At 38.8% G+C, this 19,588-nt stretch overlaps 1 protein-coding gene across 1 annotated transcript in view; it reads right to left on the bottom strand.

Annotated features, from left to right (window-relative positions):
* Window positions 1–18,212, bottom strand: part of TMEM26 (transmembrane protein 26) — a 58,619-nt gene extending 40,407 nt beyond the window's left edge. Inside the window, exon 1 of the mRNA XM_003755059.3 lies at window positions 17,763–18,212. Within this exon, the coding sequence (XP_003755107.1) occupies window positions 17,763–17,953 (191 nt within the window). The 5' untranslated portion in view covers window positions 17,954–18,212. The remainder of the gene's footprint in view (window positions 1–17,762) is intronic.
* Between the last annotated feature and the right edge of the window lie 1,376 nt (window positions 18,213–19,588).

Here is a 19,588-nt window from a genome sequence, read left to right as displayed (position 1 = left end):
AGCTGTCCCAGCTTCAAACTTCTTGCATTAACATAAATTAACAATACATCTATAACATGGGATCTTAAGAGAGTTGTACTATGAGTCACTTGCCAGGAGCACATAGCCAATATGAATCAAAGATAGGATCGAACTTAACTTTTCCTGACCTCAAGACTGTTGTGATAAGCCACTGAACCATCCTACCTCTCATGTATTTAAGAATTGAATATACTTTGCAACAAATTTAAATAAAAATATTCATACAATTAAAAAAATAGATATAACTCCAGAGGCTATCCTCTGTGCTCAGCTTGAAAAAGAAAAAAAAAAGCTTATTATTGCAAACAAATCTCTATTCATTGGAGGGGTAGGAGAAGAAGGTAGCTCTGGTAGCAAAATGGTACCTGCACCATCAGGTTTACTAACTGGATAGGTTTACTTAACTGTTTTTATTCCATCAGTGGAAGTGAAGAAGGCATATTTAGAAATCAATGTAAAAATAAAGTGTCCATATAGTTTAATTAACAAAAATTGAAAAGGGACTGAGTCCTTCTGAATCCATTTTTGTGGGGTGGCTTCTGGGAGCTTTAGTTAAGTTTGCATGTGTTTTTAAAATGTAGGAATCCAGAACTCCCCCTACTGACATTTTCCTTCAATATCCAAAGACTATGTTCCTTCTCTCTTGCCTTGGACAAATAAACATCATACTGTAATAGCTTCAGCATTTAATCTCTTGGAATCACTTACTTGAAATAAAGTATGAGGTTATGATTTGTAATGACTGCTGAAAGCCTCCATGGGACATGCTGACCTTCTGGGGGGACATCAAAGTCCCCTGTTTCGAGGCTTCATATAACACATCAAAAAGAAAAGGAGCTGTTATTATGGGTTCTTTGACCTCTGGTATCAGGGGAAACATAAGGAGAAACTCTTTCCCTTGTGCTAATGGAAAAGGAAGTGAATTTTGAGTGCAAGGGACAGTTGGGATATTAGAGGCTTTGTTTGAAGATTCCAGCTGTTGGCTGACCTACAATTCTATAATTTCTCTGGGGGACAATCCACAAAAGTATGTCACCAAATCTCAGAGATGGAAAGAAGCTCGGACTCTATCCAGAGTAGCCAGTACCTGAGCAAGAAGTCATTAGAAACTTCCATTAGTGGATATCCACTTCTGACTTGATACAAACATAGCATACTTGTGTTTGGAAGGTGGGTGGGTGGGTGTCTATGTGAACCTTTCTGTATCTTCCACCGGTTGTTCTTAGTCCTTTCTTTTAGAGCAAAGCAAGAAGAAATTGATTCCAGTTCCATGTGGGATTATAGTAAGCATTTAATAAATGCTCGTTTATTTCTTTTGGATTTTGTTGTTCAGTCATTTCAATCGTGTCCAACTCTTCACGGTCCCATTTGGGGATTTCTTGGCAGAGATACTGGAGTGGTTTGCTATTTCCTTCTCTAGCTCATTTTTACAGATGAAAAAACTGAGGCAAATAGGGTTAAATGACTTGCACAGGATCACACAACTAGTAAGCATCTGAGGCTGAACCCCAAAATGTAAAGCTACCTTGTCCTCATACAATATTTTTCTTTACACTCTAAATATTCATAGTTCTTTTAAATGTTTTTTGTATAACATGATCTCCAGGTTCTTCATCATTCTTACTGCTCTCCTCTAGACCCCCTCACACTTATCAAAGCCCTTAATAATATATAGTATCCATCACTGTGCACAATCAGCCAATGTGCTCTCCAGGGAGGGCAGGGGAGAATATTACTACCTGACTATGAGTATATGAGTGTGTGTGGGTTTGTGGGGGGTGTCTATGTGTGTGTCTCTGTGTGTTTGTATATGTGTGTCTTGCCAGGAGGTCACTTTTAATGTATACACTATGAAGTAGAATGAACACTAGATGTAAAACCAGATGAATAGGGTTTGTAGCCAAATTCTGCCTCTTATTGATTGTGAGACATTGGACAAGTCATTGGATCATCCAATCCAATCCAATTATCCAATTATCTCCTAGAGATAAGAAGATTAAAAAGAACCACGGAGGCTATTTCATTTCATGCTTCCCTTCTGTAATAGTGTGGGAGAGGTAGCCTACATGTTGAATAAAGAGCCTTCCATCTCTAAGTTCTATGGGGGAGGGGGAGTGTAAGAAATATTCTTTAGAATAAGTGACCATCAGTGGTGTTTTAATCTCAGTTGTAATCATCTGATCAAAATGGGAGAGCTGCCTGATTCTTGTGTAATAATATGTCTTGTCACAATAGTAGTATGACCTAACACTAAACTATTTCTCCATTAATATTCAATAATTTAGAAATGTTCCCTTTACAAATTGAAATCAGCTTCTCTTTATTCAAAGATATTCCCTACTTTATAGCTACTAGACTTTAGCACAAGCTGCTCCCTACCAATCTCTGGTTTCTCTCTTCAGTGCCCCCTCTTGGTCAAAACTGCATCAAGCAAAGGGGACATCTGGGAATTTGTCACTTTAGATTATGGCTATGACCAAATGCAAAAATGCATTTATAATACGAAACAACATTTCAGTAAATTACAATCTAGCCAACATGAATCTCATGACACTCAGTAAATTACTTTTGAGGCATATGTTACCTTTCTGCTTCTCGCTACAAGGTGAGTATTTGTAGAATGTGTTTAGGAATTATTTCTTTTTTTTTGTCCCCTAAAAATGTTTCTATTCTAAGTCTAGTAACCATCAACAAAATATTCACAAAAACTACCTTTTAAAATTTGCCTTTTAAAATTTTTATGTGATTTTTTTTAAAAGGGTCTTTTAAGAAAATGTTTTTTTTAATCTACTTTTTCTTTCCCTGCTATTTCTGCCTTCTTTCTTTCTTTTCTTTGTGTGTATTTTCCCCTTCAGAGGTACCTTGACATGGTGATAAGATGTCGAGTCTTGCACATCATGAAAACCCATATTCAAGCCTCACCTTTGAGATATGGTGGCTGAATGGTGGCTAGACAAGACAAATTTTTCATTGGGCCTAAGAACTCTCTTAAGTTTCTAAATTGTAGAAAAGGTACAGATCTTCATGGATAGATGAAATTTCCTATGCCACTAAAACTAAAAGTCTGGACCAAATAAATCATTCTTGTGTTTTTTACTACCATTGTTGATGCTGTTGAAGCCAGGAAGATATAGCTTCACATAATCCCTCTGTCAATAATTGTTTCATGCCATGGAAATCATTTAACTATAATATACTCCCATATAATCCTTTAGGACAAAAATCTTTGGCCTTTTGGGTATTTTGAATGTATTTGATGGTTTTGTGAAGCCCTTCTGAAATGTTATCAAATACATTAAATAAAATACACAGGACTACAAAGGAAACTGATTATAGTGAAATAGTTGTGTGTGTGTATATATATATATATATATATATATATATGCACATGCATATAAAACACATGTATATACATAAATGTATGCACATATTCCTAGGATCCAGATTAGGAACTCCTGTTCTGGAATTGTTCTACTAGCTATCATAGACCATCTGCAATCTACCCTAGTAGATGGAACTCATCATACTAAGAAAAATCACAGATCCTTTGTGTATCATTATTTTAATGATAATTATAATCAATGTGTAAACTGTTTTGATTTTACTCTTGTCATTCTGTATTGTTTCAGATGAGTCTTCCATATTTTGATGTGTTTTCCATTTCTGACAATATGGTTTTTCATTTCTCAGTGACCTTGTACCACACAACCAGGATTGGCACTTCAAAACAACAATAGACTCCTAATTTCAACTATATTTCTGCCATCCTTCATAATTATTGAGTTTTCTTCACCATCACCTGAAAATTAGTGATCATTATCCCCATTTTTATTGATTGTCAAGAAAAGGAGCTAGAAAATGAATCCCTCTTTGACTTAAGTTTCTAATATTTGTTCTTACCCTTTTTTCTGATGATTTGCACAATCATCTTTGCTTCTATATGTTATCATTAAAATCAACATGCTAATTATGGGCAGAAATCTTAAACATCTTAAAAGTAAAACCACATTATTTTACTGATGAAGAAACTAGCATGCAGCTGGTGTCTTTTGTTACTAGCTAAGTATATCACAGTGGAATGACTAGAAAGACCATTTATAATGCTATGGCAATAGACCAGGCAAGAGATAATGTGGAAAAGCCAGTCAATGGTAACATCAGTTGTGAGGTGGAGAAATGCTAAATAGGATGCCCTAATTCCATGATCTCTCAAGAATTCTGAGACATACGCAACTGCAAAGTGTATTTGATTAGAGTCTACATATACTAATAAGTGTGCAAGAGCCATCTGCTTGACCTGTTTTTCCTATTAACTTTTCTTTCAAAGGATCTAGAGAATGCCATGTACATAAACTAAGCATCAACAAAGGGAGAATATGCACCTCAGGGCTGTTACTCATGAGTCCCCCTATCTGTTAGGTCATGTGGAAAGCTATCCAATTTATATTCCTAGCCTCAGGATTTCTTATGAAATCCAGATCATCATTTCCACCAATGTTAGAAATCTATCATATCCATTACATGGATGGTCTACTGGCACTTTGAATTCAACATGTCCAAAATCCAACTCATCACTTCTCTGCTACAACTTAGCTCTTCCTGACATCTCTTTTTCTTAAAAAATATGAACTATCAACCACAAATATAACCATCTTCATATACAAAGCCAAAAGAAAAGAGAATTTATATACAAAATAGTTACTCTGTTGTACAGATAATCCTTTAACAGACACTACATATTACTTGAGAACCCACATTTTCCCTGTATGTGTTTTTCTGAACTTCCTTCTGTTCTCTTCTATTTATTTTAATAATGTTTTTCTTTATTTTTGCTCATTATTATTATCACTCTCATTTTATCCCCAGAACTATTCCCCCAAATAAGTAAGAACTCTTCCTTGAAAAAAACAAAATAGACATAATTAAACAAAGCAAATTTTGTTGTGTTGGACCTGTCTGAAAAGGTATGTTTCATTCTACACCCACAGTGTATATCACCTCTTCCTGTTTGGTCATCAAGTATTCTTCTATCTATTATTCTGAAAAGCAGTTTATTCCTCATTCTTCAATTGTTTTTATATCACCTTTTATTTGGAACTTATCTTTAAATAAAATGAAATGTCGATCTATGTGTAGTTTCTGACAGTGTTTTCCAATCTTCCCAGCAACTTTTGTTCACAAAAAATTGTTTTGGGTTTATTGAAGACTAGACATTTAGGCTGTATATTGATTACTTGATTTGTTCCACCGATTGATTTCTTGAATTTTTAATTAGGATCAAACTTTTGATAATTATTACTTTTTGGTATGCTACAGAAGTTAAATTTAACCATTCTGATGACAAGGCATATATTCTATAAGTAACCAAGGGAAAGACCTTTGAAAATAAAGGAAAGAAAAATTGGAGGGGTAGAGGGGAACAAGACTATTACACACCCACTAGAAACCACAGAAGGGAATGAAATAATGTGCTTCAAAGTTCTACAGAGCTCAAGATGCAACCCAAATCTATGTTCAACCATTAATGAAAATGGACATTCAAATTTAAAAATTTACAAAAAGAACATTTTGGCTCATTTTTTTGTTTTAAAAACACTTCATAAAATAGATATACAAGAAAAGTAAACAAATGCTGTAATAAAGGACAACAGCAACAAAATAACAATAGAGAGATTATGAATAGGTTTCTTTCTAAATGCACACAAGGAGACAAACATGAAAGCAGAAGTCAAATAGAAATCATGTTGGAAAAACAGTCCTGAAATAGTATGCACTAAACTTCACAATACCTGATAGAGAGGAATCAATACTTTTTGGGGAGCAAATTACAGAATGTGATGAAATAAAAAATAAGAAAGGAGGGAAAAATAGAAAGGAATAAACGTTTGTATCCTAATGATGACAGAATCATAATAAAGGCAAAATTACTCTGGTAATTTTTCAGGAAGAAGAGAGCCTAAAGGAGTATAGACAAGAAGACAAATGTAGAGACTGAAAAAAGGGTAAAGAAATAGGGAAAATGTCTTAAAATTTCTCTCATGGGAGAAGAGAAGTATTCTATAAAGGGGGATGAGGATTTGCAAAAAGGTAGAGTCTGTAGCTATTGGAGGCATAAAGAAAAAACTCATCTTGACTCAAAAAATGGTGAATCAGAACTCCTAGGGGGAAAGTGAATGCAAAGGGTGGGAAGGTATAGACTAATGAAAGAGATTTTAAGGGAAAATGGGGGAAATATCCATGGGAAAGACAAAACTGTTATCAAACAGATATCTACTTTTTTATTGGGACAGTCCAAATTTTGAAAGCTACCAGACCATATCATACAAAAAAAAGTCACTAATAGGTCAAACAATAAACATTTATTAAGGGTCTACGATGTGTGTGTTGGGAGACTATGCTATGTGCTCTCAATAAGCTCATACTCTAATGGTGAAGACAAATGCAAATAGCTATGTACATAATAAACAGGTAATAATAAAAAGAAGGCTTTAGAATCAAGAAGGATAAGGAAAACCTTCAATAGAGGGAAAGATTTTAGTTGAGATTTGAAGGAAGCTAGCAATACCATCAAATCCTATATTCTTTGATTTTTAGGAAAGGAAACTGTTTTTTGCATTCTGTAACTAAAAATAAACAACATGAACTAAAGTTCCCTCGTTTTCACCTTCTTCCTTTACATCCTCTTTTCATATAACAAGGTCATCTTTTTCCCCATTATGAATGTTAGTGCACCAAATCCATGGATGTCTGAAATGGCACAGAGCTATCCTCCCTCCCTCCAAGGGGCCCCCTCCCTTTTCAACTTCAACTCTCAGAATCCTTATATTTCTTTAAGGCTTAGCTCAGAGCCACTTCCTCCTCCAGAAAGCTTTCCTTGTTACTGCTGATCTCCTACTTCATAATTACCTTGCATTTATAGTTGCTATTTACATGCTGCGTCCTCTCCATAAAATGTAAATTATTTGAGGTCCAGGAACATGTGTTTATGTGTGTGTGTGTGTGTGTGTGTGTACACAAATGTATATGAACATGTTTATGTGGGTGTGTATGTGTGTACTGTGTGTTGTATGCATGGGGCCAAGAAAACTTCAAATGGAGCCACAGAGTCAGACATGCCAGGAACAACTGGCCCTATTTGGGATTTTCTTGGCAAAAAATACTGGATTTTTTTGCCACTTGCTTCTCCAGCTCATTTTACAGATAAGAAAAGTGAGGCAAAACTAAACAAGGTCACTTAATAGAGTAAAGTAACTTAACCAAGATCACACAGCTAGTTAAGTGTCCAAGGATGATTTAAGGGGGCATCTTCCTGAGTCCAAGCTTAATTCTCTATCTATTGCACCACCTGGCTGATTTAGATGATAGGTAGATGAAGATATATATATATATATAGCAGATGGATAGATAGATAGAAAAGTAGTTATAGATGTAGATAGGTTAGTCCCTGATGCTAAGTCACTTGTGGAAAGACTATTGAAATCCTCCCTCACTTAATATGAGCCTCATACCACTAGCAAACTTAGTAAGTTAGAGGAGAATAAATTAGAGAGGTAAAAAATTAAATGAAGAGTTCAAGCTATAAACAAAGTACTGCACTTACTCCCCCCAAAAAATTTGTAAAGCCTACTCAGAGTATTTTTGTTCAGCAAATAAACAAGAGAGGAAAGAAACAGAGGCAGATGAGAGGAAAGAGAGGGGTGAAAGGGAGAGAGAGGGGAAAAGGAGAGTGGAAGAGGAAAAGAGTAGAGCGAGAGTGAGAGAGAGAGCGAGAAAGCGAGAGCAAGAGAGAGAGAGAGAGAGAGAGAGAGCGAGAGAAAGAGAGGAAGAGACAGAGAGAGGGGAAGCGAGAAATGGGGAGAGAGGGAGAGAGAAATACCAGATGAAGTGAGGTGAGAGAACAGGGTGGATCTTGTTGTACTTCTACACTTTCTATGGTTTTAAGGTTCTGAAAGTTCTGGGGTGTGAAGAAAGCTTCAGGGCCTCAATACTTTCCTCTTGCCAGTAAAGTCAGGTTAGATTATTGCATCTCCTTCATTCCCACATACTTTCAAGAGAACACACTTCAAACTTGTCAAAATCTTGGTAATTTTTCTATCCCCCAAGGAATATTTTACCACTGTTGGCTGTGAAACAACTGAAATATTGTCTTCTATTTGACTTTACTCAAATGGTATGTCACAGATCCATTGGATTTTTGCCCAGAGAAGAGAAAGGGAAAAACAAGAAAAATATGGCAGGGAGATACCAACTTCCAGCTCATAAATATGAGAGTCCATGAACAAAACTGCAGAAGCAAAAGTAAGATTCCCTCGCATAAATTTCTTGAGCTTAGCCAGGTAAGGCATTCACTCAGAATCTCTCTGTATTATAGGATCCCAGCATGTTAAATCTCAACCATCTGGCACGTTAGTAGGGTTGATGTAATATGGCCTGTCTTTGGCCAGCTGAGCTCAGCATCTTTAGTTCCATCTTTTTCTTTCCAAAGAAAAGTGGGAGGAACTTTTCTTGGATGACTATAATATATTTGGTGGGTTTCAAGGGATTTCAGTAACACTTTCCTTTCTAGTTTTCTCATCTGTTCCTTATATACTTGCTTGCTCTATGATCAGGGGTCAGCAGTAACCCAACAGAATTCCCTTTGTCTTCAGTGAAAATGAGCAGTTCAGAGAAGTCAAATCAATTTAAGAAACATTTATTTAATGCTTATTATATGGAGAAAACCAATGGATTCTTGGATCAAGGGAAAGGGATGTTTTTCTTTTTCTTCAGGTACATGTAACTGAAAAAGGCTATTTTTATGTAGATTTAAAACAATGTAGATTTATCTCATATAAGCCGGTAAATGAGGGTAGAGAAGGAATAGTGAAGAATATCATTCTTAAGAGTATAGAGAAGTTATGAATTAAATCATTTTGATTTTGTAGTACACCAAAATTCTTTTCTGCTAAGGCTAAAGAACAAACTTTTATGCTTGAAAAATCGAGAGAGCCAGATTTTTACATCTGGTCACAGTACAATTAGCAATTATTATTATCTCTGTCAGTAATTTGGCCCCATACTCCATAAAATCATATTTGTAGATGTAGAAGAAATCTCTGAGGCCATCTAGTTCAACCCTTTCATTTGAGAAGTGGGAATACTGAAACTGAATGAGATCAAGTGACTTTCCTCACATGACAAAAGTAGTCAATGTCAAAGCTCAAATTCAAACCCAGACATCGGATTCTGTAGTCTTGCTAGTGGACCATATTGCCTCACACCAAGGCAGCTATAATGTTTATTCTCTTTGGTTTGTATGTGGTTTTCATTCATTTAGATTCTTATAATAATATCTTATTTATTTTTCAAAATACATGCAAAAATAGTTTTCAACATTCATCCTTGCAAAATCTTGTATTCCAAATTTTTCTCCCTCTCCCTTCCCCCAGAGAGCAAATTTAGGTTAAACATGTGCAATTCTTCTGACATTTATGACCCTGCACAAGATAAATCACATCAAAAAAGGAAAAATGAGAAAGAAAAAAAAAACAAGCAAGCAAACAATAATAGTTTTTTGAAAATACTATATTGTGACCCACATTCATTCTCCATAGTCCTCTCTCTGGATGCAAATAGCTCTCTATAATAAGTACATTTTTTTAAAAAGAAAAAAGCAAAACTTCTTTTGACAAGCAGTAAATAAAAATGATGGTCCATTTTACTGGGACAAATTGCTTACTTGTAGATCAATACTTAGAACCACAGACTCAGAATATGAGTTGGAATGGGCATTGGTGGTTCAACTGATATAACAAAACTTTCTCCATAAAATAAGTCCAAGTAATCCTCTGGCCTTTAATTCACGACTTCATGGAGATGGAAACTTATGTCTTGAGGCAGTTCATCCTACTTAAATTGTTAGAATGTTTTCTTAAAATCAAGTTTTGTCAACTTCTGCCTATTAATTCCTAGTGCTAACCCCGACTTGGAATTTTTGTTGTTGTTTCATTTCTATTGCATTCAACTCTTTGTGATCCTGTGGGATTTTTTTGGCCAAAAATACTGAAGGGGTTTCCCATTTCTTTCTGTGACTGTTACAGATGAGGAAACTGAGCCAAAGAGCATGAATGATTTGCTTGGAATTGCTTCTTCTATTTGAACTCAAAAACAACTAGGTGATACATGGAGTCAGGAAAATCAAAGTTCAAATTTGGGCTCAAATGGTTCCTAGCTGTGTCACCCTGGACAAGCCGCTTCTCCCTATTTGCCTCAGTTTTCTCATCTGTAAAAGGAATTGGAGAATAGAGTCTCTACTGGGCCTGTCCTAAAAAGGGCCCACATGTACAGATGTAGCCCTTTTGTAATGGTAAAGAACTGGAAATTGAGTGGATGCCCATCGGTTGGAGAATGGTTGAATAAATTATGGAATATGAATGCAATGGAATATTATTGTTCTATAAGAAATGGTCATTAGGAGTGTAGAGGACAGGAATTCTGAAATGGTGTATTTAAATCTAGGACAGCAGGGTATTTATAGTTGAGTACCTACTCAATGTGAGATAATGGCTCTCTAAGCATATACTTCATGTAATAATTAATCTAGTTGACATATACTTAGGGTAATATGGTGATGTAATGTCTACAATTGCACATGCTCAGTGTGAGGTAGTGATGTAATGGTACTGGAGTATTTAAAGGGATTCTAGATTCAGAACTCTCTCTTAGTAGCAGCTCTAGCCACAGGTCTCTCAGCCACAGCTCTCAGCCACAGACACAAGAGAAGATGCCAGATTCTAGACTCCATCTTTGACCAGCCTCGTGGGTCTCCTGCCTCCTTCACTGCTCCACTAAAACTAAGGACTCGGGCTGATCCCAAGGCCCACCAGAGAGCTAGTCCAGACATTACAAGGAGGATTTCAGAAAGACCTGGGAAGACTTACATGAACTGAGATTAAGTGAAATAAGTAGAACCAGGAGAACATTGTATACGGCAACAAGATTATGTGATGATCAATTCTGATGGCCATGGCTCTTTTCACCAATGAAGTGAACGCAATTACAATAGCATTTTGATGGAGAGAGCCATCTGCCTCCAGAGAGAGAGCTGTGGAGACTGAATGTGCATCAAAAAATAATGTTTTCACCTTTTGTTGTTATTTATTTATTTGCTTGTTGTTTCTTGCACAGGATGATTTTGAAGACTTGCATGTTTAACCTATATTGGATTGCTTGCTGTCTTGAGGAGGAAAGAGGGGAGGAGAGAGGAAGAAAAAATTTGGAACACAAGGTTTTGCAAAGGTAACTATCTTTGCAAAGAAAACTATCTTTGCATGTATTTGGAAATTTAAAAAAAAAAAAGGAGCTGTGTGGTGTTCTTTAAAATAATAATGGTTCTCTCTGGGAGCAGGTTTTGTGGGGAGGTTTTCTGGAAGCAGCTTTAGTTTCAGTTAAAATCAATAAATCACCCAAATGCAGCCAGGTGCTAAAAGTTCTGATCTTTTATTGTCTCCGATATAGCCCGGTTAGTTTTCTTAGAGGCCTCTCTCTCTCCTTGGTTTTAAGAGCTCTTGAAGCTTTGTCCTTTGCGTCTGCCTCTGCTTTCTTCAGCCTCCAGCCAGCACCAAGGTGAAAGTTGCAATGAATCTGTCTTGCCTCCAAGAGAGGGCTTCTGGCTCTCCCAGAGTGCTCTGCCTCTGTCCCAGAATGCCTCTGTGTCTGTCCCAGAGTGCTCCTCTCCTAGCCCTGACAATGTTCCGAAGTAACTAACCCAAAGATAAGAGCCTCTTTATATATGATCTCCCAAAGGTTGACTCCTCCTTTAGGAAGCAGGGATTAAGGGAGGTGTGAATTCAGATATCTCATACTAAACCCAGAAATCTCCCAAATGTGTATACTCCAATGAGTACTTAAATACATTAATGAGCTAGAGGATTTGCTAAGTATCATGCTAAATTAGCACTTTGTAAGGATTCCAACAGAGCAGGAGAAGGAAATAGCAAACCACCCTAGGATCTTTGACAAGAAAACCCCAAATGGGGTCAGACATAACGAATGGACTAAACAACAACAGCAACAACCAACCCCTCTTCCACAAAACAGACCTTCAAATGTTTGAAAAAAATCCATCCTGACCCTCCTGAATCATCTTATCTCCAGACTAAATATACCAGTTCCTTCAAACAGTTCTCACTTGTCATAGACTCAACCCTTTTCCCCAACCTAATTACTCCCCTCTGGCCATCATCTAATTTTTTAGTAGCTTTCCCAAACTGTGGAACTTAAAACTGAACCCAGACTCTAGATAAAGTATCATGAAGGCAGAGTATGGTGGGGTTCTCCCTGTCTTAGTTCCTCCTAATGTAGTTCAAGATCTCATGAAGTCCACTGTCAACTGCATTGTACTCATATTGAGCTTGAAGTCCACTAAAACCCCCAGATCTTTTTGTTTCCTCTACAACTGTTATCTCTCCATGGCTCTGCCATATTATATTTGTCAAGTAGGGCTTTTTTTGTTTCCAAGTACAAGACTATATTTTTCTCTACTGAATTTCATCTTAATACATTCAGCTCATTACTTGTGCCTGTCAAGATTGTTTTAGATCCTGACACTGTCATGTCCTATATTAGCTAACCCTTCCAACTTAGTGTCATCCACAAGCACCCCATCTATGCCTTTATCCAAGTTGCTGATTTAAAAAAATGCTAAAATACACATGAAGCTATATAATAACAGATCCTTGGGGAAATTCACTAGAGACTTCTGGATATGTTGACATGGAATCATTAAAAACTAGCATTCTGGAATATATCTGATGGGACCCTCATCTCATCCATCTTTCACCATCTTCATCATTTAAATCATATCAGATACTTTATGAAAAACTTTGCTAAATCTAGGTAAACTTTATCCATAGGAGTCCCTTTACTTGGTATATTAATAATCTTGTCAAAAAAATAGAAATGAATTCAGTCTGGAATAATCTGTTCTTGATAAAGAGAGAACTAATATTCTACCATCCTCTGTCCTCATGAGATCACCTCTTTAAAATTCTATTCTGAAATTTTCTCAGGGATCAAAAGCAAGGTCATTGGTTTGCAGATTTTGTTCTACAGCCCTCTTTGTTTGCTTTTAAAATTGGTACATTTGTCCTTGTAGAAACTTAGAATTTCATAAATGTGGACAATCCTTTCAATAGCCCAAATAAAATAAAGTACAGACGGCAACAAAAGAAAGCAATTATATTGAAATAGCTATCAAAATATTTTATCTATAAAATATTATAGATAACATAATATAGAATAACATTTAATGGCAGGTTAAATACCTACAGTAATTTCAAAGTAAATGAGCATAAATGATATTTGGAGATAGCTGTAACACCCATAATATAATATGAAAATATCTGTGATTTTTATTAGTTAAAAAAAAAAGTCCCGGGTACTGCTTAAAATTGGGCAGATGCTAAATTTCAGTTAGGGATTAGAGAAAAGAAAGATGTAATTTTTCCCATCAAAATTCATGGTCCTTCTGAAATATGTCCATAAATTTATTGACATTCTCTGAATCACAGGTTCATAATCCATGTTTTAGAACTCAGCAGACAATTTCTATGAATTGTTGTGCCCCCAAATTTCACCACTTGCTTATTGGCTGTCCTTTGACTCAGAAGCCCAGAGCAAATTAATCAAATGGATCTCCACCCAGCAGACAAACAGTCCATCACAGGTTATATAATCAAAGTCTTCCTACCTTACTAGAAATAGGTAATCTGCTGGCACAATCTTCAAAAACCCAGAGTTACTTCCAAGCCATTAGAACGCATTCAAGTAGGACATGAATGGGCTTATATAATGTAAAAAAAAAGCTAAATAAAAGCAACAAGCTAATTAAATAATCTTGGATATGGCTTTTATCCAATGATTTTCCATATTTCTGCAGCATGTGCTCAGGTGTGCTTCCCTCTACCTTCCCCCATCATGATTTTTAATAAGAATTTAGCAGAGTGTAAAATAAACTTCCAGTTAACAAAGTACTTTTTTTTAGATTTTTTTTTTATATTTTATTTTATAGATTTATTTGTACTTATCAAAATGAGTAGAACTAGAAGACATTAAACAGACCATTTTAAAAACATTTGTACAACTTCTCCCATTAACTGAAAGGCCACAGTATATGTCACCAGTACAATGAATTGCAAACCAAAAAAGACATTGAAAGGTGTCTGAACTCAGATTAATTGTAATGACCAATCATCTTTCCAGGGAAAATACAGTAAACCAATGGGAGCAAAATATCCATTGCTCCACCCCCTCATTTTATAGATAAAGAAATTGGGGGAAGGGAAGCTATGACTTGACCAATGTCACGTAGCAAGACTGGAAGTTACAGTTGAGTTCTACATGTGGGACCTTTGATTCTAAAAACCATCCTTATCCCATCAGCAGTTTTGCTTCATTTTTTTTTCCTTTTTTCTTAAGGGAAGGAGTTCTGTGTGTTTTGTGTAGATTGAGGGAGGTTTGTGCTACATTAAAAATAAGGATTAAAAAAGAAAATATATCAATAAAACCTCATATTTTAAAAACTTAAAAAAAGTCTTAAAGCCTATATATCTGTGCTAATTCAATCTGTTGTGCTTGGTCACTCTGAATAATTGGTCTGGACACTCCCTAAGACAAGAAAATTATACTCTTTATTTCTGCAATATAAAACTCTACTATAGAAACCTTTCCACTCAAGTGAAAGTGACTAGCTTCATTTTCCCACTTTATTCCAGTGTATGACTTTTGATGACTCCAGGAGGTTTCTCTACTTGCTTCAAAAGACAATGTGTTAAATTTGATACATAAAGAGAAAAATAAGAGTAGATGTTAAAACTGAAAGTAAAGTGGCCTAACTCACAGACCATTGACATGTGATAGATGGGGAAATACAAACTTCCTTCAAGTGCACCCCGGTGCTAGCCAGCAATGTGGTCACCACGTCTGTCTCCCATCCTTGACTCCTTGGTTGACTGTGAATGGGGACATCGGTCAGAACGAGCTATTAATATTGACACGCTGGATGGAAACAGTTCAAAAAGACTTTCCTGAATGATGGCTTTTAGGTGTAAATGAAATAAGAACACAGCATTCAAGAGCATAGATGTAGAAGGGGCATCAGATATCAACTAGTTCAACCCCAGAATTTTTACAGAAGGGGAAATTGAGACCCAGATAGTTGTAGAAATTTACTATGGTCACCTTGGTGGTATCAAATGGTATCAATTAGCATTCAAGTTCTTTTCCATGAAAGAACCATCAAGTCATTGAGCATGTCCTTTTCACCTCTTCCAATATCAACTGATTACTGTCAATAGATTATTTCTACACTGTATAGGCTTTTGTTCAAGATTTCGTTTTCTTCTTGCTGGTAATATTTCTCCTCTGCTTTTAACAATTGATTTGCCAAAACAAATTCAATATTATATGAGCCAGGTGAGAACACACACATACACACACATACACAAACATACACACGTCCCTTTCCCTTTGTTTTTTTTTTAATCCTAAAAATTGGGCAGCTAATTACATTTCTCTTTGAGGATTCCAAATGTGGGTTCTGCAAGACTTTGTATTATATTGAGAAGCTTAGATTTGGAATCAGAAAACCTGAATTCAACTCTCAACTCTGCAGCTCACTACTTGTGTGATTTTGCTTAAATCACTTAATGTTTTTGTGTTCATATCTATAAAATGAGGCAGATGAATTATTAGATGGCTTTAAGAACTGACCTATCCATCTCTAAATCTAGGATGTGCTAGGATTCTGAGATAAGACACTTCTCTATTGGAGATGCAAGTTTTCTTACTAACAAAATGTAAAAGCTGAACTGGATGAATCTTCTGACTCCTCTGAGAGCTATACTTATGACATGTCCTTTACAATCAGCTAGGGACACCCAAAAGGGAACATGATGTCTACTTTAGAAAGGACATTCTAATCACCAGAGTATTGTCAACTTTAAACCTTGAAAATGGCCTGGGATGGGATTTCATTGTGAAAAATAAGACCACAGAAATTAAAAGGATTGATTCCAAGCTGCCGGGGACAGCAGGAGAGAGAATCCAGTCTGGCCCCACTATTTACACAAGGGAATAAGAGGTTCAGAAAAACCCAGTAATCTACTCAGAAGCACAGCTAATATGGGGCAAAAAGAGAATTCAAATCCAGGTCTTGTAATTTCAAATCCCGGCCACTATTTGCTTTCCACCATGCCATACCTGCTATCCCTATGAACCAAATGAATACATGCTCCAGTCATTCACTTCCATTTTCTTTCTGTCATATGGCTTGACTTTTAAATATTTACTTTACAAAACATTTCAAATGCAAAAAAGTCATAGGTGGATTGTCAGGGAATTCCCAGAATTGGGAATTTATTTTACTCTTTCCCCTACTTCCCTAGTTTTTGGTTTTTTAGTTCTTAAATACTATCTGTAATATAGGCATATAACTTTATGACTTTTCCAAGTTTACAAATATAAAAAATCTTTGAAATGGTAGGCACTTTAAACCCTCAAAATGTTTGGGATGAAAATGAAGACTGGGGGCAAGGAGCATGCAAATAGCCACAGAATTTGCTCTTAGCCTAGTCACTGCCTTTCAAGCATTTGGGTAAAGTTGGAAGAAGCAGAATATAGGATGGGAAGAAATCTAATGGTAGAAAAGGAGACACAGATTCCCCAGGGAGGACAGGAAAGGGTAGGTCTGGCACACACTACTATGACTGACTGGGAGAAAGCCAAGTATAAATCCTGAGCAATGTCCTCAAGAACCGGATGACTGGTCCCCAGAAAGTTGCAGGAAAGCCAGGGAATCCCAGTACCCAGCAGAGGAGTCTGCTTCTGCCCTGACTGGGCTTCCTAATCCTAGCAACTTCCCCCAAACACATGGTTTTCTTTTGTGTTTTCTTGAAACCAAGCTAGTGTGCAAGAGTTCAAAGGGAAAAGAAGAGGGGGTTCGAGAAAGAGCTTGAGGAAAAAGGAAAAGGAAAAAAAAGAAATAGATTGTGAAAAAAGTTAAAAGGAAAATGAGAAAGTGAGAGTCAGGAAGGAAAGAGAAAAGGGAAAGAGGAAAAGAAAAAGAGGGGAGGGGAAAGAGGGAAGAAAGGAGGAGGAAAGGAGGAAGAGTCCAAGAAGAGAAAGAAAGAGAGGAGGGGGAAAGGAAGTTCGGAAATTAATGACAGAAAGGAGACAGAGAAGAGAAGAGAAAAAAGAAGAGAAGAGGAAAGAAAGAGAGAGAGAAAGAGAGAGAGAGAGAGAGAGAGAGAGAGAGAGAGAGAGAGAGAGAGAGAGAGAGAGAGAGAGAATGCATCGCTCTAAACTTAGCAAACAAGCACACACAACCCCTCCTCTTCGCGCACCCGGGACAGAAGGAGACCCTCCCCCCACAGCAGTCACGGCTGCCCCTTTGTCGCCTCCTGCGAGCATTCGCGGACCTGAAGCCAGGAGTTCCGTCTCGCGCCCGGTGGCCAGCACTTCTCACCCCGCAGGTAAGCCAGAGTGTGTGTGCTTTGGGGGCGGGGGAAGGCAGAGATGCGGGACACCAGCCCCGGGGCAGCCCCGTCTCGGCGCCCCGTGGCCTTCCCGGAATGACCGCGGGGGCTTCCACCCGAGAGGGTCGGGATGGTCCTCAGGGCCCAGTGGGAGGAGGGGGGCTTCTACGGGGCGATGGGAGCTGCGAGGGGCATCGAGGGGCACGGGGAGGGGTGGTGTGGACTCACCCGGGGTAGCCTCGGCCGCGGCGCTTCTTCAGCGTGAGCACCGTCTCCAGGGCGAGCGGGAGTTGCAGCAGCGCCAGCAGCCAGAATTGGGGCTCCTTCTTCACCTCGGTCACCCTCCAGACGCCCACCAGCGAGTGAAGCGCGAAGAGCAGCCGCGTGGTCAGAGCATTGAACAGCACCAGCGGCTCCATGGTCCGGCGAGCCAGGAGCCCGCTACCGACGGACGCGCTCCGCACCCGGGGACAGAGGGCTGGACAGACCGACGGGAGCCCCGACGGGGCGGTCCCGTCCGCGGCGGCCTAGGGCTGCCCCCGGGCGCGCCACCTACCTACCTGCCTGCCTGCCTGCCTTCGGCGGGGGCGGTCCTGACGCCGGGGATGCCACGGCCCCGAGCCGGCCAGCAGCCCTCTTCCCCACCGCAGCCGCCTCCACCGCCCCCGACGGCCCGTTATAAGTCCCATCCGCGCGGTTCGCCCCTCCCCCCAAACTTCCTGACAACTCTTTGGGAGCCAGTGAAATACACGCACTCACACACAGGCACGCTCGGAGACACGCACACACACATGCACACATGGGACAATGTGAATGGAGCCTTTCCAGGGCGCGAGGGAGGAGTGATGGCTCACCCCGCTCTTGTTCCCCACCCCGGAGCTCAGAGCCAGCTGCTGCTGCTGCTGCTGCTGCTGCTGTTATAGATCCTATTAGTGCTGCTGCTGCTGCTGCTGCTATTGTGGATACTCTTGCTGCTGCTGCTGCTGCTCTGGATCACCCCAGAGCCCGGGAACCAGCCTGAGCAGCGGGAATCTAGAACACCGCCGCCACCAGCAGTGGGTTTGGATCCGGACCCTTCTTGTTTCCCCTCTAACTCTCGCAGCCCATCATCACACTCACTCATTCATTCACTCACTTACCGCACAGGGTACACCCAGCATCGGCTGGGACAGGGAATGAGGGCGGGGGGAGGTGACAGAAAGAGGGGAGGTCGTCCAGCCCTCCGAGCTTTGGTTTGCTCCAAGTACTTCTGCCCTCGCTCTTAGTCCAAAACCTCACAATTTCCCTTGGGACACGATAAGTTGTCTCTAGGGGAGTTTCACTGTCCCACAGCCGACAGCTTTTAGATCCTTTGGGACGTTATTTCCTCCCTAAATTACACAGAGTGAGTATAGGGGAAGTAGCGTGGGATTTGAAGTCCCAGAACTGGAACTGGAATCCCGGATCTGCTACTACATACAATCAATCAACAATCACTGACTAAGGTGTTGTTATATGTGTTCCAGGCACGGCGCAAGGAACTGGAGTCATTGAAAGGAGCTGGGACCAAAACTGAAACAGCTGTAACAGCTGGAGGCTGGGGTTAGAGGGAGAAATGCTACTGGCAAATTGTATTAAGTTAAGGGTAAGGTCTGTCTTTATACCCCAGGTGCCTAGTACCGAATCTGTCCCAAAATAGATACTTAGCAAATGAACAACAAATGCAGGATCTGATTCAGTCCTTTCAGTTAACCCGTCTGGCCTTTCTTTTCTGAAAAATAAGAGAACTGGGTTAGGTGTTGTCCACGATTGCCTTACAATTCTATACCCATGATTTAGGAAGTTTCACTTTCCTGAGCTCTAAAACGCTGGGCTTGCTTTGATGTTCTCTAAGGTGCTATGATCCTCTTTGGAAGCTTTCAAGGAATTTCACTCCACTGCAGGGTTTTGCAAATCTTTGAAAAAAAATTGGCTTGATGAGAATGAGAAAGAAAGCAAAGGTAATACAGCCCAAGTCCACAACCCTCCCAAACCTCTTCAAATGGTTAGAGATAAAACAAAAAGGGGAGTTGAGA

This window comes from Sarcophilus harrisii, chromosome 2, assembly GCF_902635505.1.
Source record: "Sarcophilus harrisii chromosome 2, mSarHar1.11, whole genome shotgun sequence".
Taxonomy (NCBI): Eukaryota; Metazoa; Chordata; class Mammalia; order Dasyuromorphia; family Dasyuridae; genus Sarcophilus; species Sarcophilus harrisii.
Note: the sequence above shows the minus strand (reverse complement) of the source record. Positions and strands in the feature narration are given on the sequence as shown.